Consider the following 25,824-nt stretch of genomic DNA (forward strand, 5'->3'; position numbering starts at 1 on the left):
CCTAAACGCAACTTTTTAAGGCACAGGTTTATCTTTTATTTAGTTTTCATTAGAATCTAACATAGATTTGAGGATGGGGAAAAAAAATAGATAAAATATGAACTTTACATACGTGAAAGTTTATGTAAGAATTTGCTTATTTTCTTAAATAATAGTAACTTGGGAAAGAATACATTAACATGCATTGTATCCGTACACCTAAAAAAAAAAAAAAAAGAAGACGACGACTCTAACATAGGACCTTGTACATTGTAGGGTCTTTTTTCATCCCATTACTCCCCAGATTTTATTGGGACTCTGACCTCTACTGGACACTCTGCCGGTCACTGATGCCATAGCACAGAACAAAACCATTCCAAGTCCTTGTTCTTAGAGAAATTCAACACATACAGAAAAGAAATGTGAATTACAATAAGATGTGGAGTGTGACATGGGAGGGGAGTTCAGAGTATTGATATCGTCAATATCATCAGAGAATAAATAATTCTCTTTATTTTAGAATTAAGACTAGAATGTTTAATTTCGCCCGGAAGGCCTAAGCCAGCTGGGTCGCCACCTCTCCTGCTCATCGGGTGTCACTGTCCCAGTGCCAGGGGTGGGGGTCGGGTAGCTTTAGGTCTTCAGAGGACCTTGCTCTCTTCTCCTCAGGTCTTTGCTCCCCTGCTGTTCCTTCAGCCAGGAATGCTCCCCACCCCAACACCCTCTGAGTCCCCCAGACTTCCCTGGTTACTTCCCCACAGCCTTCAGATCTCTGTGGGAGAGTTAGTTCCTCAGGGACACCTTCCTTGAATTTACCACATCCAACTAAGTCCCCAACTCTTCTCCTAGCTCCCGTGTGTTTCCTCGCTCTGCTCATCACCATGTGTAATTCCATGTGTTTATAATTAATGAATGTCTCCCTTCCCCAGGAGCCTCTAAGATCCGTGAGGGCAGGTCGCATTGTGCATTTCTTACTTCGTGGCACAGTGCTGGGCACGGAGAAAGTGCTCAACAAATATTTGTTGGATGATTAAGTGAAGAAAGAAATGATGAAATGACCCTGACCTGAAAGCCAAAAAGGGGTGAGAGGAGGAGGAAGGATGAAGGCAAAAAAGGGAGAGGATGTGGAGTTAGTTTCGTGACTCCACGGTCACATCTTGTGTATTATTAAAAGAATTAAGTAGCATTGCCTCTAGTGGGAAAATGGAATATTAAGATGCTCTTGCTTTTGCTCAGATCAGCTGGAGAGCTGCACTTTAAAGTGGACTGGGTTCTAGGACAAGTAGCTCTCCCAAGTTGAACTAACAATGCTTTCTCGTTTTCACAGAGCACCGTTCTGGGTAATACTTCCAGTTTATTCCTTCAGAATCTTTCTCATGTACCCCTGGCACAGCAACAGTTACTGAAGTTTGAGAATATTCCTACTAATAACGTAAGTCTGGAGTTAATTTTTTTTATTTTCGAATTCATTCCCTTTCTAGATTCAGGCCCTATTGTTGATGACTTTTCACATGTGTAGCCTTTTCATGAGAGAGTACCCTGCGGCCCCGGGCAGAAGTCTCACTCTCTTTTCTTGTCTTGCAGAAACCCGGCTTACTTGGAGATCCCCCGGCCGTGGTACTTCAAACCGCAGTAGGGATTGGGTCAGCACTTCCTTTGAAAACAGAGTTGGGTCATCATGGAGAAGCACATAAAAGTAAATGATACGCATTTACTGAGAAGTCCGTAAACAGATTTGAGACTTAAGGGTGGTTTACCTATATCCTGTTTTTATTTGCAGAAAGGTCAAAGTTGAGTTTTAGTCATTTAAAATTTTAAGAGCCCTCGTGGCTTTTCTATTTTTAATATTAGAGAACTATTGATAAGTTATTGATGGACTTGCTTCCATGCCAAGATCTCATTTTCCCTGTTGGATATGCTTTAATATTTGATGAAGGTTCACAGCAGCATGAGGCAAAGACCTAGATCCCTGTGAGACTGACATGCTACCTGCTGGGCTGACAACATATGACAGAGATATCCATTTAATTTTTGCCTGAATAAAAAGCCCTAAGCTTTCAAGGAAATATGTGGTATTCTGATGTAAGCTTTGATGGTTTACTTGCCTATAATAGTTTTATGAATGTGGTCTCCAAACTTAGAAAAAGGAAATAATGACATGTGTACTTTGGGCTTCTGAAAAGACGAATTTAAACAAAATTATTTTTTAGAAAAACAAGAGCATGTGGTATATTTTAACAAGATTTCTTATTTGAATGTGACTTTGAAAGGCACTTTCATTTGAAGTGTAATTGAAATTTGTTTGGCAATTATGCTGTGAAAAGCATATTATTACTTTAATATTAAATATTATTTATAATATTAATATTAATGTTATTATTATTACCACCAGTAATAATAATAATGTCAGTTGAATATGAGTAACATATTTAACCTCGACATAAAAGCAATGAGTCAAACAATTAAATGAGTCCGTCAGTTCTGACTGTTGGAATTGACTGTGCGAAAACTGAAATAGGATACAGACAGGCGTAGAAATTTTTTGGTACAATGAGGCCTGTTCTAAAAGTTAAATTTTGTATCACCAAAAGCTTATGCCCATGTTTATTATTTGTGTTGGATTAAATAATAGGCTAGTTGCCTTAGCATGCACTCCTTTAAGAACATTGAAAAAATCAGTGTCCAAATAAATACATTGCTAAAAGAACTTAAGTAACCACCTCTAAATATTAAGTACTAGAAATAATTAAAGAAATTTGCATAGTGAATTTATAAAATATAAATTTGACTTAAAGTAATTATCAAAATTAGCTCTTTTCTCGATTTTGAACTAGAGATTTTAAAAAGTAGAATGGGTCAGACTTTTCCTATTAAAACTTTAATTTCTTCCAGAATTTTTTGTTATTTCCAGTAAATAAAAATGTAAAACTTTCATGTGTTAAATTTGGTGCCTATCTATTCACAAACGTTGATGTTTTTTAAACCAGTGGTGTGCTGATGTTTAAAAACCAGCTTTCTAGGTTTAAAAAGAAGAGTCTTGATTTTTACAGCATCTTTGGAGTTCTTTGTGTGAGCACTACAACTCATAGCCAGTTGCCCACTGAATTCAGGAGCTGGGAAAAGATACGCACAGTCAGCTATTATGAACTGGTGCGAGTAAGCTGATTAAATGTATTAATAGATTTTTAAGTGTCAGAATTTTTTTTAACTGAAAATTTATTTAATTATTCCCTTCAAATATGGAAGCAGGCAATTTTCAGTGATTGAGCATAAAAAAGAAGGCACCTGATACAACTTCAAGTGCCAAAAAATACATTTTCTCTCAAGGTCTAAAATATACAATTAAAATTTGGAATTAAAAAATATCCTTGATATTATCCCAGAAATTGTTGAAAATAAGAAAAGCACGATTGCTGTTAGAGGTTTTTGTTTTTCCGTGTAGGAACCTGCTGCTTTACAACCACTAACTTTGTCTTCTGAATGTAACTGTTCTCTGATACAGAATAGGCTTCTCCACATTTCCCCCATAAGTTAACAAAATCAGACTGTTGGGAATAACTCTTGTCTAACCAAAAGCTTCTTGCATTTGTGATTCCCTACAGCATCTAATCTGATTCCAACTCCAACAACGATAACAGCTGGAATGGGCATATTACCATTCTTTCCAAATCAGCACGTTGCTGGACAAGCTGGGCCAGGACATGGGAATACTCAGGAGAAACAGCCAGCCTCGGCAGGGAAGGCAGAAGGAAGTTTCTCAGGGTCACAGGCTTATCTTCAGAGCTTTCCAAACCTTACTGCTGGAGGCTTGCTGACGGGACACCATAAGCCACAGCAAAGTCAGCCAAGAGGCACGGAGATAAGCTCAGGGGTGAGAAAACTATGTGCATGCCCATGCATGCACGCACGCACACACACACACACACACGTGTATACTACCTGTGTGTAGATACTATTCAGGAATATATATATGTATGTATATTCTTTCAAGATACTCAAAAATGCTTGATATTTTAGAAATGAAATATAAACTGAGTTCAAAATTTTATAGTTTGGAAAAAGCTTAAGAGTGTCATTAATACTTATCCAATTTTATATTATTTATGAGGCTTTCTAAGTTAATGCTCTTCAAAATATGTTTTCTACTTTAAATGTATACTCTATAGCTAATTAAGGTAATATTGGAATATTTGAAGGCAAGACCAATTTTCTTTTATCTGAAAAATGTCAAAGTTATTTATTAAACTCTGGTCTGCACAAAAGAATCTAACCTCTGTTTTAATTCTGTAAGTTTCTACCCAGTTATTTTACTGATTCTTAGGCCAGTGACATTAGTAAATGTTATAACTAACAGGTAGAATAAAGTACATTTTTTACTCACACCCTGAAACACCCTTTAGCATGTAAGTAGTATAAAACTCAGGTTATAAACAGCATGTGAGGACAAAAAATTCATTTAGTTGGCCATTTTCAAATGTCAAAATAATAATACTGAATTTGGAGGAGTTTTTGCTGTCAAGGAGTCATAGCAGCAAGTATGGGTAGAAGGTTCTGCAACTGTTCATTGAGAAAGCTAAGGGAATCCTTCTAGAATAAATTTTTAAAATTTACCTGCAGTATTAATTTCCTGGGTTATTGAAAACTAAACAAATAGAACTCATATATGAATATGCTGTATCTTTTTGGACAGAGAGCACCAGATCTTCAGAAAAGCTTGATTTGAGGTGATTCACATAATGGGCAGAGTCTATCAGGAAGAAAACAGCCAAAGTGGCCCAGGGCCTGGAAAACAGGTTCTGGGGAGAGAATTGAGGGAAATGGTTACATGTAACTTAGAAAGGGAGGACAAGCTGTATATACATTAAAGAAACAAACCCTCAGACTAGTCACATGGCATTTTGTGTTTCGTCAGTAGGCAGACCTAGTCCAATAAGTACAACATACAATAAAGCGAATTTAGGCTTAATATAACAAAGAGCGGCTAAAGCTTTCAAACAAAGAAAAAGTTGAACATAGTTAAGCAGACCCCAGTGAGCACTGGTACAGACTGTTGTAGAAGTGTCTTTCTGACAGTAGGGGTTTGAATCAGTTCAAGTAGGTTTTCCAAGAATGTAACAAGATTTTTGACTTTGCTAGACATAATTGGTTTAATGTGGCTTTAGGTTTTTAGACCTGCATTTTTAAGAAATTTTTTTTTATTAAGGTATAATTGACATACAGCATATTAGTTTCAGGTATAAAACAATGATTTGACATTTGCATGTATTACAAAATGGTCATCACAAAAAGTCTAGTTAACATCTATTACCATACATTGTTATAATTTTTTTTCTTGTGAGAACTTTTAAGATCTACTCTCTTAGCAACTTTCAAATATAAAACATGGTAATATTAACTATCGTTGCCATGCTGTACATTACATCCCCATGATCTATTTATTTCATAACTGGCAGTTTGTACCTTTTGACTTTTTTCACCCATTCCGCCCACACTGCCTCTGACACCAACGATCTGTTTTTTGTATCTGAGCTGCTGCTGCTTTCTTTTTTATATTCTACATATAAGGGAGATCATATGGTGTTTGTTTTTCTCTATTTGACTTTTTTTTTTTTTAAGATTTTTTATTTTATTTATTTGACAGAGATCACAAGTAGGCAGAGAGGTAGGCAGAGAGAGGGTGAGGGCTCCCTGCTGAGCAGAAAGCCAGATGCAGGGCTCTGTTCCAGGACCCTGGGATCATGACCTGAGTGGAAGGCAGAGGCTGGCTTTAACCCACTGAGCCACCCAGGTGCCCCTCTATTTGACTTTTTTCACTTAACATAATGCCCTCAAGGTCCATCCATGTTATCACAAATAGCAAGATTTCCTTCTTATTAAAGGCTGAATATATACACACATTTTCTTTATTCATCCATCAAAGAGCACTGATGTTTTCGTGTCTTGGCTATTGGGAATAGTGCTGCAGTGAACATGGGAGTGCACTATCCCTTTGAGATAGGGATTTCGTTTCCTGTGAATATATACCCAGAGATGGGATTACTGAATCACATGGTAATTCTATTTTTTATTATTTGAGGAACTTCTGTACTGTTTTCCCTCAATGGCTGTATCAGTTTTCTCCCATTCAATAGATTGTCTTTTTATTTTGTTGATGGTTTCCTTTGCTGTACAGAAGTTTTTTAGTTTGATGTAGTCCCACTTGTTTATTTTTGCTTTTGTTGTCTGTACTTTTGGTGTCATGTCCAAAAAATTATTGCCAAGACTAATGTCAAGGAAATTTTCCCTTTTATTTTCTTCTAGGGGTTTTATGGCTTCAGATCTTATCTTTAAGTCTAATCCAGTTTGAGTGAATTCTTATGTATGGTTTAAGATCCTGGTCCAATTTCATTCTTTAGTGTGTGGACATCCAGTTTTCCCAACACCGCTTATTAGAGAAACTGTCCTTTTCCATAGGAAATTCTTGACTCGCTTGTCAAAGGTTCGTTGACTATATGTATGTGTGTTTATTTCTGAGTTATCTCATTTGATCATGGCGTACAGTCTATGTATCATTGTATACAGTTGTGTACAGTCAATGTATTGTTGTAATTTGGATTGCTAATATTTTGTTGAGGACTTTTGCCTGATATCCCAATATCAGGGATATTGGCCTGTAGTTTTATTTTCTTGCAGAGTTCTTATCTGGCTTTGTTGGGCATTAATTTTTCTTCAAATAAATGTCTGGTAGAATTCACCAGTGTAGCCATCTGGTCCTGATATTTTCATTCTTGGGAGGTTTTTTATTACTTCTTATATCACTATTGGTCTGATAAGATTTTCTATTTCTTTATGATTGTTCTTTGAGGTTGTAAGTTTCTGGGAATTTATCCTTTTTTTTCTGGGTTATCCAATTTGTTGGCATGTATTTCTTGGTAATAGTCTCTTACGATCCTTCATATTTCTGTGGTATCAGTTTTAATGTCTCCTCTTTCATTTGTAACTATTTGTATCCTCTCTTGTTCTCTTGGTTAGTCTAGTTAAAGGTTTCTCTGTTTTGTTTATCTCTTCAGAACCCTAACACTTAGTTTCATGGATTTTTCTAGTCTCTTTTATTTCTGTTCTAATCTTTATTATTAACCCTTTCTGCTAATTGGGGGCTTAGTTTGTTTTTCTTTTTCTAGTTCCTTGATGTGTAATGTTGTCTGAGGTCTTTTTTTTTTTTCTTTTTGTGTAGGCATTGCTATAAGTCCCTCTTAGGACTGCTTTTTTGCTATATTCCATAAGTTTTGATATGCTATATTTCCATTTTCATTAGTCTCAAGATAATTTTGACTTCTCTTTTGATTTCTTCAACCTGTCAGTTGTTCAGGAGTATGTTGTTTAATTTCTATGTATCTCTGAATTCTCCAGTTTCCCTCCTGTGATTCATTTCTAGTTTCATACCATTGTGGTCACAGGAATACTTGATATGATTTCAATATTCTTATATTTGTTCAGACTTGTTTTTGATCTATATTTAGATCTATATATGATCTACTTTTTTTTTTCTTTCTTTCTCTCTGTCTCTCTTTTTCTCTTTCTGCTTCTGCTTTTGGTGTCAGACCCAAAAAACTATTGACAAATTCAGTATCATGAAGCATTCTACCTAAGTTTTTAAGTTTTATAATTTTAGCTCTTGCATTTAGGTCTTTGACCTTTGAGTTAATTTTTGTATGTGGTATAAGGTGAGAATCCAGCTTATCCTTTCACATATGATATCCAGATTTGCCAGCATTTTTGTTGAAAATACTGTCCTTTCCCCATTGAATAATCTTGACACTTTTGACAAAAGTCATTTAAGCACATATGCAGGGACTGACTTCTGGGTTTTCTATTCTATTCCATTTGTCTGTATGTCTGTCTTTATGCCAGTATTACACTGTTGAGGTCACTGTAGCTTTATAGTAAGTTTGAAATCACAAAGTATGAGCCTTCCATTCTTGTTCCTATTTTTCACCTTTTTCAACATTGTTTTGACTATTTGGGGTCCCTTGAAATTCCACATGTATTTTAGGGTGGATTTTTCTTTTTCTGCAGAAAAAGTTGGAATTTTGATAGGGACTATACTGAATCCCTACATCACTCTGGTTAATACTGACATTTTAACAATATGTCTTCTAATCCATGAACATGGGTTAACTTTCCTTTTATTTATGTCTTTTAATCCAGCAATGTTTTAAAAAAATGTTTTTAAAGATTTATTTTAGAGAGCTGGGAAAGGGGCAGAGGGAGAGAGAGAATCTCAAACAGAGTCTACACTGAGTACAGAGCTCCACACAGGGCTTGATCTCAGGACCCCAAGATCATGACCTGAGCTGAAACCAAGAATTGGATGCTCAAGCAACTGAGCCACCCAGGTGCCCCCATTTTTTTTTAAACATTTTTAATATTTAATATAGCATATACAAAATATTAGTTCAAAATGGATATATATACTGAACTTTTAAGATATTTTACATTCTTTGGTACTAACTCTTTGAAATTTAGTATATATTTTACATTCCACATACATCTCAGTTTAAACTGTCTGCTATTTCTTAGGCTCAGTAGTCATGTGTAGCTAGTAGCTACCATGGTGGACAGTGCAGTCTTAGATATTTTCATGGCTAATCCCTCACTTTATTGAGATTCTGCTTAAATATCACTTTCAGCCATGTTGTGCAGTTTTTAGTGAGTAAGTATTTTTCTTCTTTGGTTCAGTCACTCCTTTTTTTTTTTTTTTTTTAAAGATTTTATTTATTTATTTATTTACTTAGAGAGAGAGAATGAGAGAGAGAGCATGAGATGGGGGAGGGTCAGAGGGAGAAGCAGACTCCCTGTCAAGCAGGGAGCCTGATGTGGGACTCGATCCCAGGACTCCAGGATCATGACCTGGGCCGAACGCAGTCGCCTAACTAACTGAGCCACCCAGGCGCCCACTCCTTTTTTTTGTTCAGTTAATTCTTAAATATTTTATCCTTTTTGATTCTGTTGTAAATGGAATTGCTTTCTTATTTTTCTTTTTGGATTGTTCATTGTTAGTGTATAGAAATGCAACTAATTTTTGTATGTTGATTTATATCCTGCAACTTTGCTGAATTCATTTAGTCTAACAGTTTGTGTATGTGTAGCATTTAGGGTTTTCATGCATTCGCAAGCGGAAATCACTTTACTTCTTCCACTCTGGTTTGGATGTCTTTTATTTCTTTTTCCTACTTATTTGCTCTGACTAAAACATCCAATATTATGTTGAACAGAAGTAGTGAAAGCAGACAGCTTTGTCTCGTTCTTGATGTTAGAGGGGAAGATTTCAGTCTTTCACTATTGAGTATGATGTTGACTTCATATATAACTTCTGTTTTATTAAGGTAGCTTCCTTCTGTGCTAACTTTGCTGAGTGTGTTTCATTTTATTTTGTTTTTTAAAGACTTTATTTGTTTATTTGAATGAGAGAGAGCACACAAGCAGGGGGAGCAGCAGAGAAAGAGGGAGAAGCACGCTCCTTGCTGAGCATGGAGTGCAATGCGGGGCTCAATCCCAGGAGCCTGAGATCATGATCTGAGCTGAAGGCAGATGTTTAACTGACTGAGCCACCCAGGTTCCCTAAGTGCATTGAATTTTAATCGTGAAAGCATGTTAAATTTTGTCAAATGCTTTTTCTGCATCAGTTGAGGTGACTGTTTTTTTCTCCATTCTGTTAATATAGCGTATTATGTTGAATGACTTTTGTACATTGAATCGTCCTTGCGTTTTAGGAGTAAATCCCAGTGGGTTATGATGTATAATCCCTTTAATAATCTACTCATTTTGGTTTGCTAGTGTTTTGTCGATGGTTTTGGCACCAATATTTATAAGGGATATTTATCTGTGGTCCTCTTTCTTTTTTGTGGTGTGTCTCTGGCTTTGGTACTAGAACAATGCTGAAAGTATTCTCCTTCAGTTTTGTGGAAGAGTTTGAAAAGAATTGGCATTAATTCCTCTTTAAATGTTTTATTGAATAGTGATTAGAAGGGGCACATGCACCCCAATGTTTATAGCAGCAATGTCCATAATAGCCAAAATATGGAAATAGCCCAGATGTCCATCAACAGATGAATGGATAAAGAAGCAATGGTGTGTGTGTGTGTGTCTCTGTGTGTATGTGTACACACGTGCATAGGCAGTAGAATGCTACTGAGCCATCAAAAAGAATGAAATCTCAACATTTGCAACGACATGGATGGAACTAGAGGGTGTTATGCTAAGTGAAATAAGTCAATCAGAGAAAGACAAATATATGATTTCACTCATATGTGGAATTTAAGAGACAAAGCAGATGAATATAGAGGAAGCGAAGGAAAAATAAAATAAGAAAAAATCAGAGAAGAAGACAAACCATAAAAGACTCAACTCCAGGAAACAGTGTTGCTGGAGAGAAAGTGGTGGTGGGGTGGGGGGAGTGATGGGGTAAATGTGTGATGGTCATTAAGGAGGCCACTTGATGGAATGAGCACTGGGCGTTGTATGCAACTGATGAATCATTAAACTCTATCTTTGAAACTAATAATACACTATGTTAGTTAATTGATTTTAAATTTAAAAATAAATATTTCATTGAATTACCCAGTGAAGCCATTTGGTCCAGGGCTTTTTTTGTTGTTGATACATTGTATTTTTTTTTTATAAGTTATTTTCTTTCATAGCTAGAGTTGAGAACCCTGATAGGATAGAATCTGATTATCTTGGCAATTTAAGTACTTTAGAGACAAAATCTTAGAGTACCTTCCTGGCTACATTTTCTCAGTCTTTGAATTCTCTCTAGGGCACTGTCTTTCATCATGCTATACATTTTCCTTTGGCAAATATGTAATGGTGTTAGCTCCTACCTAGAATTTTATGTTTCCATCTTAGACTTCTTTTGAGCTATTATAGCTACTTAACTGGGAATTTTTTTTTTTTTTAAAGATTGTATTTATTTATTTGACAGACAGAGATCATAAGTAGGCAGAGAGGCAGGCAGAAAGAGAGGGGAAGCAGGCTCCCTGCTGAGCAGAGAGCCCGATGAGGAACTTGATCCCAGGACCCTGGGATCATGACCTGAGCTGAAGGCAGAGGCTTTAACCCACTGAGCCACCCAGGCACCCCTTAATTGTGAATTTCTTAACGGTAGTATTCTTGTCCTACTCATTTTAGTATTATCGATGCTTACCACAGCGCCTGGAGCATGGTAAACATTCAGTAAGCATCTTTGAATAAATACATCTCTATCTGTGATTTACCTATCACAAGCAAATCTGGACTTCTTTGAGTCTTATGAAGATGTACAGGACAGATTTCTCAATCCAAATACAATAATATTGACCAGATAAGGAAGAAATAAAGGAGTTGTTTATTGAGTTGTTTCTCAAATATAGAAATAAGCACTTGATATTATATTTCATTCTGTTCAGGGAACAAAACAAAAATTAACTAGAAATGAAAACTTAGATTCTAGCTTTAATTATAGTAACCTACATTGTTTTATTTAAAAAAAATTTTTTTACTAACAGAGAGTTGAAAAGTAAAAAATTCCATCAGTACAAAACAAAATGATCTGAAGAATAAGCCCTTTTCTTCTGTTAAAGAAATGCTAGAACCCTTACACTTAATTATATAAAATTTACTGATATATTTTCAAGAAATGTGAATTTCTAGGGTTATCTTCTAAATGTGGATTTGGATTTTATTAAATCCACTTATTTTGTTTGGTATTACTTTTAGAACCAGAAATCAGTAAGCTTTCCTTTATCATTTGCCTGTAGCCATACACTATAAAAATCCTAGTAGGAAAATGTAGATAACAGTATTTCTGGAAATAAGGTATGGGATTTGCTTTTTCTTGTGAAGTAATTCTCTCCTAGTTCCAGTGAAAAGAATTTACAAGAATGCCTTTAATTCTCTTTCAGTTCTAAAGTTCTAGGGTAGTTTAAAAAAAAACTAATTGAAAAAATAAGTGGAGTGTGATCATTTTAATCACTATCCAGAAATACTCCATAACTTCATATGTTCAAACATTGGGTTCCACAAATTTTTACTACACTAGACTAGATTTACTGAAGAGTAAGTATTTCTCTACTTTTTCTGCATTTATATTTTCCTGTACCTCTGATTAAACACCTACTGTTTTATTTTTGATAAATAGGTGGCCTCTAAGAATCAGACTTCACTATTGGGAGAACCACCAAAAGAAATACGGCTCAGTAAGAATCCATACCTGAACCTGGCAAGTGTGTTGCCCAGTGTGTGCTTATCATGTAAGTAAGAGCTCAGTATTAGTATTTTGGAGTTTTATTAAATACTTTCCATAATCAGTCTTACTCTAATTAAATGGAAGCAAATAATGCTTATTGGCCATGAAAGCCTAAATTATGACCTCATCTTTAAATTAAAGAATAACTAAAATTAAGACACTTAAAATGTATTCTAACTATTTAAGGAAACATCTTTTGTAATATCTTATTAAGAATATAATCAATTTATTGAATTATTAAATCATAATAGAAAATCTGGCAAGGGAATTATTGGCAATACTATAATGCTGTACAATACATATAGAATCATTTGTATTCTAAATCTATTTCTAAAATAGAGATTTAAACCTCTACATATCTCATATATCCAGAATATTTGCAAACAATCCCCCCAAAACTGTGAGCTAATGATAATAAGCAGAAGTTGAACTCTTATTTACTTTTTTGGAAGACTTTCTCAGGCCTTCAATTAAGGTAGATTATTAAATATAGTTTTAAGAGAAAATCACAAATGTGTTGTGTTCTAGGCACTAGGATATTCACTACAATGTTGGTTGTCAATAGTGTAACTGAAAAGTGCCTTAATATTCCTCAATAGGGGAATGGTTAAAAAAAAAATAGTTTATCATAAAATGGAACACAATACAACTTTTTGTTATAGTTGAGGGAGAGCTACATGTACTAATATGAAATTCTCTCTAAAGCAAATTAAGTAGAAAAAGCCAACATGTGCCTAAAATGATTCCATTTATGTTTGTTTAAAACTATGTATTCTTTTTTTTTTTAAACTATATATTCTTACGTGTACATATTTAATGTGTAAATGCATTCAGTAAATCTGGGAAAATTCTAAACTGTTACCTCTGGGGAAAAAAGAATAGAGTTAAAAGAAATGAAATAATATATATGCTCTGTATTTTATAAAGTATCCTCTGGTACCTCGACATTAATTTGTAATTTTTTAAAAGAGCCAGAAAAAAAATTTAATGTGCTTCTCCTATACCCACTGCATTTTTTACCTGGTCTAAAATTGATGGTTACAACTATTGCATTAATAAAAAAGATTAGTTTACATTTTGTTTGCCTTCTTTTAGAGATTAGACATGTATCTTAAAAATGTTTCCATCAAAATTATTTATCCATTGGGCAAACTTCCACGTTCAGTTGCTTTAAATGAACAAGACAACATCATATAGTGTATATCCTCCCCCTGGGGGATAAGAACTATAGCTATATGCAGGCAAATAAAAATCTGTGTTGTTTGGGTACATGTTGAATTAATGAGTTTTGTACTTTGTTTATAATTTATAACAAAACAACTTTTAGCTAAAAATATTGAAATTTGACTTTAGCCCCTGCAAGTAAAACCGCTCTGCAGAAGACTGGAATTGCCAGCAATATTCTGGATGCAATCTCTCAGGGAAATGAATCACAACACACATTGGAAAAGTGCATTTCTTATTCTCAACCTTTTGGTGATTATGCACAGGTAAGTGATCCTCAAGTTTTGATGATAACTAGAAAAATTGGTTCAACTGTATATTGAGCTCATTGAATATGAAAATGTGATTGCTGTGATATCATAGGAAAGTAAAATTGCATTCATCTACACAATATTCCATGCACATTTGGGATTTTAGGACATATTCAAGCAACATTGATATTTACCTAGATATTTATGCTAGATATTTACCTCTTGGTGTTTACACTAGTGGTCAACAAACTATAGACCAAATCCAGCCCACCGCCTGTTTTATAAGTAAAGTTCTGCTGGATACAGCCATGTCCATTCATTTACATATTGTCTATGTTGCTATTATGCCACAACGGTAGAGTTGAATAGCTGCAACAGAGACCATATGACCCATAAGATTAAATATTTATTAAATATTTACTGGCTCTTTACAGAAAAACTGCTGACTTGTGGTTTATACCAATGTATACCTGACTAAGGAACTCAAGGAGATGCCCCTGTTCTTCACCACTGCTTCCTGATTACAGACACACGACCATAATGATGGGCGCTGTTAGGCTAACATTTAAACCAATCAATCACTAACATAAAAAATATTATATTCCAAAAGTATATTGTACCATGACGTAAATATGTCAATTTTACTTTGGCCTTTTCTCCTTCAGGTTATTCTCAATGGCTTAAGCTGAGAGTATATATCATGTTAGCAGTATATGATGATATAATCCTGGGGTCTTGTAATGAACTATCCTTGTTCTGATTCTTTATTTCTCAGCACATCAGCTGCTTCTCAGCTCTGCCCTATCTGCGGCAGCAGTGCTTCCACTTTGATTTCCTTGGAGCACCTGTGTTTGCCTCATCTCTCTCTAATAGCCTTTAGAACAGAAAACCTGTGTGAATTCCCTTGGAACAATCGATGCCTCCTTATGCTTTTATGATAGGGTACTAGAAACACAGGTGAAATAGATTCTGTAAGAATGGTGCAGCTGGGGACGCCTGGGTGGCTCAGTGGGTTAAGCCGCTGCCTTCGGCTCAGGTCATGATCCCAGCATCCTGGGATCGAGTCCCACATCGGGCTCCTTGTTCAGCAGGGAGCCTGCTTCTCCCTCTGCCTCTGCCTGCCACTCTATCTGCTTGTGCTCACTCTCGCTCTCTCTCTCTCTCTGACAAATAAATAAATAAAATCTTTAAAAAAAAAAAAAAAAGAATGGTGCAGCTGGATATTAGAATAATATGTAATAAAGTCTCTTATATACCTGTGGAAAGGTGGAGAAATATAGGTTGGAAGATGATGTAATTAGGTACCAACAGACCTGTGTCCAAGTAAGAGTAATCATGAACTAATACAACCTGGAAAGCATTCCCTCATATGTTTCATAAGAGTCCATTTTTCTTCCTTTATTAATTCACATTTTAAGAAATCAAGATGAGGACATTAATTGACATTAATTGTATGCTAATTATATTTACAGATGACAAAACCCAAGGAAATTATCAGAGATCAGTAAAATTTGTAAATTGATAGTTCTGTAAATTAGAAACAGCCTAAATTTCCAATAATTTTTAATACTAAGTACATAAATTATGTCATATTTATTCCAGAAATATAATGCAAATAGTAAAGATCAAATAAAACACTATGTAAACACATGGTAAATATTTCATAATCTATTGTTAATTTAAAAAATTTATAAATTATAGTCCTGTATAATTCTAGTTTTTTGTTCCTATACAAGGAGCAAAATTTACTTTCATAAATGGAAGCACAATAAACTTAAAAAAATTTTTTTAAACATGTATAATTACACTTTTTATATAGCCTTTTAATTTTTTATCACTTTATTTTATGATAAGCATACTCCTTACTCCCCATCCCCCATGCCCCCCCACCTGTAACCATCAGTTTGTTATAGTTAGGAGTCTGTTTCTTGATTTGTCTCTCTTTTTCCCTTTGCTCATTTGTTTTGTTTCTTAAATTCCACATATGGAATGAGTGAGATCATATGGCATTTGTTTTTCTTTGACTTCTGTTGCTTAGCTTAATACAGTCTAGCTCTATCCATGTTGTTGCAAATGGCAAGATTTTGTTCTTTTTTTATGGCTGAATAATATTCCATTGCGTGTATATACCACATCTTCTTTATTTATCTATTGATGGACACTTCCATAGTTTGGGCTGCTTTTGTAGTTTGGCTCTTATAAATAATGCTGCAATAGACATAAGGGTGCATGTATCCCTTTCCTTAGTGCTTTTGTATTTGGGGGGTAAATACCCAGTGGTATAACTCCTGGATACAGTAGTTCTATTTTTAACATTTTGAGGCATCTCCATACTGTTTTCCAGATTGGCTGTACCAGTTTGCATTCCCACCAACAGTGCACAGGGCTTCCTTTTTCTTCATATCTTTGCTAATACTTGGTGTTTCTTGTGTTTTTCTGTTTTAGCCATTGTGACAGGTGGGAGGTGATATCTCATGTAGTTATAATTTGCATTTCCCTGATGATAAGTGATGTTGAACAGCTTTTCACATGTATGTTATCCATTTGTATGTTTTCTTTGGAGAAATATATTTTCATGTCTTTTGCCCATTTCTAAATGGGTTATTTGGTTTTGTTGTGTGTTGAGTTGTATCAGTTCTTTACATATTTTGGATACTAACCCTTTATCAGATATGTCATTTGTAAATATCTTCTCCCATTCAGTAGGTTGCCTTTTAGTTTTGTTGATTGCTTCCTTTGCTGTGCAGAAGCTTTTTATTTTGGTGTAGTCCCAATTATTTATTTTTGCTTTTATTTCTCTTGCCTCAGGAGACATTTAGAACTGTGTTGATGTGGCCAGTGTCAGAGAGATTACTGCCTGTGCTCTCTTAAAGGATTTTTATGGTTTCAGGCCTCACATTTAGATCTTTAATGCATTTTGAGTTTATTTTTGTGTATGATGAAATAAAGTGGTCCAGTTTCATTCTTTTGCCTGTTGCTGTGGTTCTCCCCATCACCATTTGTTGAAGAGACTGTCTTTTCCCATTGTATATATATTCCTCCTCTGTTGAAGATTAGTTGTGGGTTTATTTCCAGGCTTTCTGTTCTATTCTATTGATTTGTGTGTCTGTTTTCATGCCAGTACCATACTATTTTAATCACTACCACTTTGTAATATAACTTGAAATCTAGATCATGATACCTCCAGTTTTGTTTTTCTTTTTCAAGACTGCTTTGACTATTTGGGGTCCTTTGTGGTTCCTAAAAAATTTAGGATTATTTGCTTTGGTTTTGTGAAAAGTGCTCTTGGTATTTAAGAGGGATTGATTAAACCTGTAGATTGGTTTGGGTAGTATGGACATTTTAACAGTCTTGGCTCTTCCTGTCTATGAGCATGGAATGTCTTTCCATTTCTTTGCATTGTCTTGAGTTTCTTTCATCAATATTTTATAGTTTTCAGAATTCAGGTCTTTCTTTGGTTAAGTTTATTCCTAGATGTTTAATGTACTTGGTGCAATTGTAAATAGGATTGTTTTCTTTCTTTCTTTCTTTCTTTCTTTCTTTCTTTCTTTCTTTCTTTCTTTCTTTCAGATTTTATTTATTTATTTGACAGACAGAGATCACAAGTAGGCAGAGAGGCAGGCAGAGAGAGAGGAGGAAGCAGACTCCCTGCCGAGCAGTGAGCCCGATGCAGGGCTCTATCCCAGGACCCTGGGATCATGACCTGAACCGAAGGCAGAGTCTTTAACCCACTGAGCCACCCAGGCGCTCCAATAAGATTGTTTTCTTATTTTCAGTTTCTGCTGCTTTATTATTAATGTATAGGAATCCAGCAGGTTTCTGTACACTGATTTTATATCCTGCAGCTTTACTAAATTTATCAGTTCTAGTAGCTTTTTGGTGGAATCTTTAATGTTTTCTATATATAGTGTCATGTCATCTGCAAATAATGAAGGTTTTACTTCTTCCTTACCAATTTAGATGACTTTTATTTCTTTATGTTGTCTTAATGCTGTGGCGAGGACTTGCAGTTCTATGTTGAATAAAACTGATGAGGGTGGACATACTTGTCTTGTTCTTGATCTTAAGGGAAAAGCTCTCAGTTTTTCCCCATTAGGTGTGATATTTGCTGTGGGTTTTTCAAATAAGGCCTTTATTATCTTGACATATATTCCCTCTAGACCTACTTTGCAGAGAAGTTTTTATTATGAATGGATGTTGTACTTTGTCAAATGCTTTTTCTGCATCTATTGAAATATCGTATGGTTTTTATCCTTTCTTTTACTGATGTGACATATCACCGTGATTATGAATATTGAACCACCCTATCATCTGGGAATAAATTCCACTTGATTTTGGTACATGATTTTTTAAATATATTTTATTGGATTCAGTTTTCTAACATTTTGTTGAGGATTTTTGCATCTATAGTCATGAGAGATACTGGCCTGTAATTCTCTCTCTCTCTCTTTTAGGTTTTTTTTTTTTTTTTTGTGGTATCTTTATGTCATTTTGGTATCAGGGTGATATTGGCCTCATAAAAAGGATCTAGAAGTTTTCCTTCCTCTTCTATTTTTTGGACTAGTTTGGGAAGAATCAATATTAACTCTTTTTCAAATGTTTAGTAGAAAAAAAATAAAAATTAAAAAAATTAAAATGTTTAGTAGAGTTTTTCTGTAAAGCCGTCTGGTCCTGGACTTTTATTTTTTGGGAGTTTTTTGGTTACTGATTCAATCTCCTTACCAGTACCTGGTCTGTTCAGATTTTCTATTTTTCCCTAACCTAGTTTTGGTAGAATATATGTTTCTTGGAATTTATCTGTTTCTCCTAAGTTGCCCAATTTGTTGACATATAGGCTTTCATAATATTCTTTTAGAATTGTTTGTATTTCTATGGTGTTGGTTGTTATTTCTCCTCTTTCATTAGTAATTCTGTTTATTTGGTTCTCTCGCTCTCATGGGTCTTGCTAAGGGTTTATCAATTTTTTATGTTTTTTTAAAATTTAATTTTTAAAAAAATTTTTATAAACATAAAGGATTTATCAGTTTTATTGATCTTCTGAAATCTCCTGACTTCATTGATCTGTGCTATTTTTTTTATTTTATTTTATTTTATTTTTTTAGTTTCTGTATCATTTATTTCTGCTCTAATCTTTACTCCTACCTTTTGCTGGGATTTGGGATTGTTCTTCTTTTTCTAGCTTCTTTAGGTATAATGTAAGGTTGTTTGTGATTTTTCTTGCTTCTTAAGGTAGGGCTGTGTTGCTATAAACTTTCTTCTTAGAACCACTTTTGCTGTATCCCAAAGATTTTGAACCATTCTATTTTCATTTTCATTTGTTTTTATGTAGTTATTGATTTTTCTTTAATTTCTTGGTTGACCCATTCATTGTTTACTAGCATGTTGTTTTAACCTCCCAAGTATTTGTGCTCTTTCCAGATTATTTCTTGCAGTTAATTTCTAATTTCATAGTGTTGTGGTCAGAAAAGATGCATGGTATACCTTCAGTTTTTTGAATTTGTTGAGACTTGTTTTGTGGCCTAATATGTGATCTGTTCTGGAGAATGTTCCATATGTGCTTGAAAGAATGTACATCCTGCTGTTTTAGGATGGAATGTTCTGAAAATGTCTGTTAAATCCATCTGGTCCAGTGAGTCATTCAAAACAAATTGTTTCCTTACTGATTTTCTGTTTGGATGGTCTGTCCATTAATGCAAATGGGGTGTTAAGGACCCTACCATTATTGTATTACTATCAATTGTTCCCTTTATGTTTGTTATTAACAGTTTTATGTATTTGGGTGCTCCCATGTTGGGTGCATAAATAAATACAATTGTTATATCCTCTTATTGGATCGTCCCTTTATTCTTATACAATGTCCTTCTTTGTCTCTTGTTACAGTCTTTGTTTTAAAGTCTATTTTTCTGATATAAGCACTGCTACCCAGACTTTGTTTTGCATGATAAATATTTCTCCATCTCCTCACTTTAAATCTGCAGATGTCTTTTGGTCTGAAATGAGTCTCTTGTAGGCAGCATATAGATGGGTCTTGTTTTTTAATCCATTCTGACACCCTGTATCTTTTGTTTGGAGCATTTAGTCCATTTACTTTCAAAGTACTATTGATAGACATGTAATTATTGCTATTTTGTTACTAGTTTTGTGATTTTTTTAAAAAAATAGGTTTTCTCTAATTCTTCTCTTGCTCTCATGGTTTATTGGCTTTATTTAGAAATATATTTGGATTTCTTTCTCTTTATTTTTGCATATCTATTACTGGTTTTTGATTTGTGGTTACCAGTAGGTTTGCATATAGTATCTTTTGCATATAGCAGTTTCTATTAAGTTGATGGTCACTTAAGTTTAAACCCATTCTTTACTCTTCTCCCCACACCTGACCCCCCCCCCCCCCCACATTTTAGGTATATGGTGTCGTATTTTACATCCTTTTATTTTAGGAATCCCTTGACCAATTTTTACAGATATATTTATTGTTACTGCTTTTGTGTTTTTTACTCCTCCTACTCTCTCTATGGTTTTCCTTTCCATTCAAAGAATTTGTTTTTCAACCTTAATATTTCTTATAGGACTGATTTAATGGTCATGAACTCCTTTAGTTTTTGTTTGTATGAGAAACTCTTTACTCTCCTTCTATTCAGAATGATAGCCTTGCTGGAGAGAGTATTCTTGGTTGCACTTTTATTTTCTTTTAGCACTTTAAATATATCCTATCACTCTCTTCTGTCCTGCAAAGTTTCCATTGAAAAATCCTGATAATGTTATGGAGTTTCCCTTGTATGTAACTGTTTTCTTTTCTCTTGTTGCTTTTAAAACTTCTTCTTTATTGCTACTTTTTGCCATTTTAATTAGTTTATTTCTTGGTGTGGACCTCCTTGGGTTGAATTTTGGAGGGAAGCTCTTTGTGCCTCCTGAATCCAGGTATCTGTTTCCTCCCCCAGATTAGGGAAGTTTTCAGCTATTATTTCTTCAAATAAGTTTTCTGCCCCTTTATCTCTCTCTCCTTCTGAGATCCCTATAATACAAATGTTGTTACACTTGACCAAATCACTGAGTTCCCTATGACAGTTCTTAATTTGCATAATTTTCTTTCCTCTCCTTTGCTCAGTTTGGTTACTTTCCATTACTTGTGTTCCATGTCATAATTCATTTCTCTGCTTCATCAAGCCTATTTATTCCATCAAATGTATTTTTAATTTAATTTATTGTGTTCTTGGTCCCTGATTGGCTCTTTTTTTAATCTCTGTGCTAAGGGCCTCACTGATGTCCTCTTTTCTCCAGTCCAGGGAGTATCTTTGTGATTATTACTTTATATTCTCTATCAGGCACATTATATATGTTTTGCTTTGGTCTCTTGCTTGGTTTGGTCCTGTTCTTTCATTTGGGACATTTTTCTCTATCTTCTCATTTTGTTTGACTTTGCCTATTTCTCTCTGTTAGGAAAGTCAGCTACTTCTTTTGCTCTTCACAATAAAAGCCTTATGAAGAATAGATCTTTTAGTGCCCACAATGCAGTGTTCCCTGTTGCCCATGACCTGGTGCTTTAGGGAATATCTCCTACGTGTGTTGCATGTGCTATGCTGTTGAGTCGTGGCCTCTTTTTCCTTCAGTTATTCCCTGGTCTTCTGGGGGAGAGGCTCACAGTGCCAGGAGTGAGGGATATATGACTGGGAAGGGTGGATCCACTGAAGGTTGGGATGGGGAATTGGGGGTGGTGGTGGTGTGGATTGATGTAAACAAGTTAGTTAAGAAGTGTCTATACTGCTCTGGTTCCTGCAGGTAGCTATTGTTTATGCTGGGTGCAGGGGAGGGAATGATGCCTGCCAGCTCCTTTATTCCTGGAGGGGTCTCCCCATGATCCCTGTCTCTCTAGGCCATGCTCTGAGATGAGAAATCACTGTCCTTCCTGTCTGCCCCAGCGTTTTCAAACTGCTGGTTCTACACCATATCTGCTTGGGCTCTTTATTGTCCTGTCTTTTTCAGGGTGGGGGCTCTGCTCCTTAACACCATCAAGGCTCTCCAAGAGCCAAGCTTGCTGATTTTTAAAATTCCAGATCTTAAGTCCTGATGATTTTAAGAACTCATAAAATTTGGCCTTCTGAATTTCAAAAGCAAATATTATGGAGATTCATCCTCCTCATTTGTGAGCGCCCCAGTGTGAAAGTCTGTTTTCAGCCTTTCTCTGCACCATTGGCTCCCTCCCTACAGTCCTTTTCACTCCAGACCATGTCTTTGCCCTTCCTCCTTCTTCACTGTGACCTCTTCCTGCCTTTAGTTGTGGAGTTCTGCCAGTCTTCAGGTCATGTCCTAGGTTATTTACACTGATACAGATGTTATCTATTTGTATCCAGATGACAAGGCAAACTTGGGGTCCTCCCATCCGACCTGTATGATTTAATCTTTTTAAGTTATTATTTTCCTTACCTTTTCATTTATTTCACCCTTGAAATGTGTTTTTTTCTCAGCAGTTTTGCTAATTAGATTACTGTTGTTTATTTTATACTTATATCCACAGAAAAACCCTTTTCTATGTACACATGGAGAAATTCTGTGATAAAGATCCCTTTTATATTGCCAATCTTCCTTCTGCCTCTACCCTTGCTGTCCCAGAGACACTGTGGAGGTACGCATCTTCCCTGGATTTATCGTCCCCCTGGACAGTCCCTGCTTCTACCTCGTTGTGTTCATCAAGTGAGATTTGTTCTCAGTCTGGTGTTCTTTCCTCCTCAGAAAGTGAACTTAACTAGATGTTACTAATGGAATAAAGTAACTAGAAAAAGAGCAGTCATGTTTGAGAAATTCCTACTATTTCCACTGCTAGAATGGAGGAAGAGGTCTAAGGAAAAGAACCTGATATTTTTTTATTTTGGTTTTACCATGTGCTGTACGCTTTGCAACGTAAGCATTTAACCTTTCTAACAAGCCTGTGAGACTGTCTCCATAACACAAGTAGAAGAGCATAGAGAATTTAATCATCTTTGTAAGTTCATGCAGTTGGCAAACAATTTCTGTGATAACCAAGGTTGCATTATTTTCATTATACCATGGAGAAGTTTCTTCAGGCATGGAAGTAGTGTCTTGTCTAGTAGAAACTGTTTCTTTGTTTCTTTTGTGCCAGCCCTGTGCATAAGGATTAGGAGATGAATGTATCAAGGTGTAGAGGGATATAATAATCTTTATTTTCAATAAAGCTGTTACATTTAAAAATCCTAACTGGTATTCCAATATTGGCAAAGTTGCTTATATCAGATTATTCCCCCTGTAGGTAACCATTATTAAAACTGGACTGAATATGAAAGAGAAACAACTGTTTGAAGGTCCTGGGGTGTGATCAAAAGCAGGCAGAACCTGAAGTGGGGAGTTAGTCCTTAAAAGAGGGAAACTGCCATGGACGAGATTTATCATTTTGCCTAACATCACCTGTAGTCCAGGTTCGTACTGGCTGCCGGAGTAAGAGCAGAGTTGAGAACCCTTAGCAAGGCTGAAAAGTAAGCATGAACTCTCTGAAAAGGGGGGTTGCTTAGGAAGGAGCCCCAACTCAGCCAAGACACACTTGTCTGACCTCTGAACCATGTTTATGAGGGAGATTCCAAGTCCCTAATGAACTGAGAAGGAATTCAGTTCCTCCCCTGCACAGCAGTTTGAGTTTGAATTCAGCAAAGTTATCTCCTCCTTCCAACAAAAATCAGCAATATTGGGGCACCTGGGTGGCTCAGTAGGTCAAAGCCTCTGCCTTTGGCTCAGGTCATGATCCCAGGGTCCTGGGATTGAGCCCCGCATTGGGCTTTCTCCTTGGTAGGGAGCCTGCTTCATCCTCTCTCTCTCTCTGCCTGCCTCTCTGCCTACTTGTGATCTCTCTCTCTGTCAAATAAATAAATAAAATCTTAAAAAAAAAAAATCAGCAATATTGGGACGCCTGGGTGGCTCAGTTGGTTGGACGACTACCTTCGGCTCAGGTCATGATCCTGGAGTCTCGGGATCAAGTCCCGCATCGGGCTCCCAGCTCCACGGGGAGTCTGCTTCTCTCTCTGACCTTCTTCTCGCTCATACTCTCTCTCACTCTCTCTCTCTCAAATAAATAAATAAAATCTTTTTTAAAAAATCAGCAATATTTAGAGGAAGGCTATACATCTGTGGTCTTTATGATATATCATCTCTAATCAGTATATGAAATTCCTAGATAATTGAAGAAACAAGAAACGGGACCCACAATTAAGAAGAAAAACAATAAACAGAAACTGACCCCAAGATGACCCAGATGTTGGTCTTAGTGAACAAGGATTTATTTAAAGCAGCTATTATTTGTTCAAGGACCTAAGGAGTATAAAGTCATAATAAAAGGTAGGGATTTTCAGCAAGCAATATAAACTAAAAAAGAAGTATGGAAACTCTCCAACCGAAAAGTGTAGTATCAGGGAAAGAAACAAAATGGTGGTTGGGCTTAGCAGAGATTGGAGAAAACAGGAAAAAAGTTTCAATTAACATGAAGACAAAAAAATAATTCAATACGGAGAACAGAAATGACAATGAAAATCCATGAACAGATCCTGAAGACCTGAGGGATGATACCAAGCAGTCTAAAATATGGATAATTGCAGTCCCAGGAGGAGAGGGAAAAGATAATGTGTCATGAAATATTTGAAAAAAATAATGGTAAAAAATTTCCTAAATTTGGTTTAAAAAACCTCCAGATCTAACAGGCGCAGACACAACCCCTGCAAAGCAGGATAAATAAAAATATTTTACCTAGACGTGTCAGTTAATATGATGAAAACTTAAGTTCTAAGGAGGGTATCTTGGAAGTAACCAGATAAAAATAATGTGCATTATTCTTAAGGTAGAGTTCCTCAGCCTTGGCTCTGTTGGCCGTCTGGGCTGGGTAATTCTCCTTCTGTGCTTGTAAGATATTTAACAGTATCTTTGTCCTCTACCCAGTAGAGTGCTCCTCATTGAGAGCTACAGTGTTAAAACAACTGGTAACTTTGTGGGGTAAATAAAATACTGTATATTTTCTCTTAATTTATTTAAAAGTTATGACATTTTAGTGTGGGGTTTATAATGTTCATAGATACAACGTATTTGATAATAGTACAAAGGACTGTATGAAGTGAATGAAAGTACAGTTATGGGGTTATTCAAACATACATTTTAAGTAAAATTTTATATTACATTTTATATGAAGTAGAACAGTAACCCTGAGTCATCTGTGATAAGTTATGGAAAACATTGTCATTCATAAAGCAACTATTTGGAAAAAAATACAAAACAGTACACCTGAAATGTCAGTAGCTTAGTTATAGTGGAATTCTAAGAACATTGATTAAGCCAAAAAATGTCAGGAAAGGGGGAAAAAAACAGGTGAATAGAAAACAAATAGCTAGGTAAGAAATCTAAATTGAATGACGGTAATAGTTAAATAAAAATGGAATACATGCTCCAATTGAAACAAAGAGATTGTCAGAGTAAGGCTTGACTATGCCTCTTCAAACATTTTATGGGAGGTTTAGTGCAGCTAGGTTTTTTTTTAAAAAAGGGTATAAGAGGGCACGTGAGTGGCTCGGTCAGTTAAGCATCTGACTCTTGATTTTGGCTGGGGTCATGATCTCAGGGCTGTGAGATCGAGTCCCTGCACTGGGCTCCTGTCGGGCCCTGCTTAAGATTCTCCGTCTCCCTCTGCCTCTCTTTTCCAAACTTCGTTTGCTCTCTCTGTCTCTCTGTCTCTCTCTCTCAAAAATTAAATTTAAAAAGGGCATAAAATGGGAAGCAAAAGTAAAAATGTCTCTTTTTGTCTGAGTGTTTATATGAAAAATCCCCCTAAAAAGCAATCATTAAACTAATAAACTTTGCATAGTCACAAGATAGAGGGTAAGATGCAAAAAATCAATTGTTTTTGTGGACAAGCAGGAAACAATTGGAAAAGAATATTTTTTTAAATTTTGAAAATTTATATTGACAACAGCATTAAACATGAAATACGTAGCAATAAGTTAACAGAAAATTTGTAAGAACAATGAAAACTGAAGATATTGCTGTGAGAAATGAAAGATGCCTATGAATGGAGAGCTGTCCCATGTCCGTGAATTGGAAGACTTAATATTGGCAATATCG

General features: G+C 35.6%; 1 protein-coding gene across 1 annotated transcript in view; it reads left to right on the top strand.

The window, feature by feature from the left end:
- Positions 1-25,824, top strand: part of LOC111143514 (ribonucleoprotein, PTB binding 2) — an 87,905-nt gene that overhangs the window by 47,266 nt on the left and 14,815 nt on the right. The window contains exons 7-11 of the mRNA XM_022497324.1: positions 1,307-1,411; positions 1,564-1,675; positions 3,582-3,850; positions 12,137-12,248; positions 13,598-13,734. Of these exons, the coding sequence (XP_022353032.1) occupies positions 1,307-1,411; positions 1,564-1,675; positions 3,582-3,850; positions 12,137-12,248; positions 13,598-13,734 (735 nt within the window). The remainder of the gene's footprint in view (positions 1-1,306; positions 1,412-1,563; positions 1,676-3,581; positions 3,851-12,136; positions 12,249-13,597; positions 13,735-25,824) is intronic.

This window comes from Enhydra lutris, unplaced genomic scaffold (assembly GCF_002288905.1).
Source record: "Enhydra lutris kenyoni isolate GAN:26980312 unplaced genomic scaffold, ASM228890v2 scaffoldscaffold9, whole genome shotgun sequence".
In the NCBI taxonomy this organism is placed as follows: domain Eukaryota; kingdom Metazoa; phylum Chordata; class Mammalia; order Carnivora; family Mustelidae; genus Enhydra; species Enhydra lutris.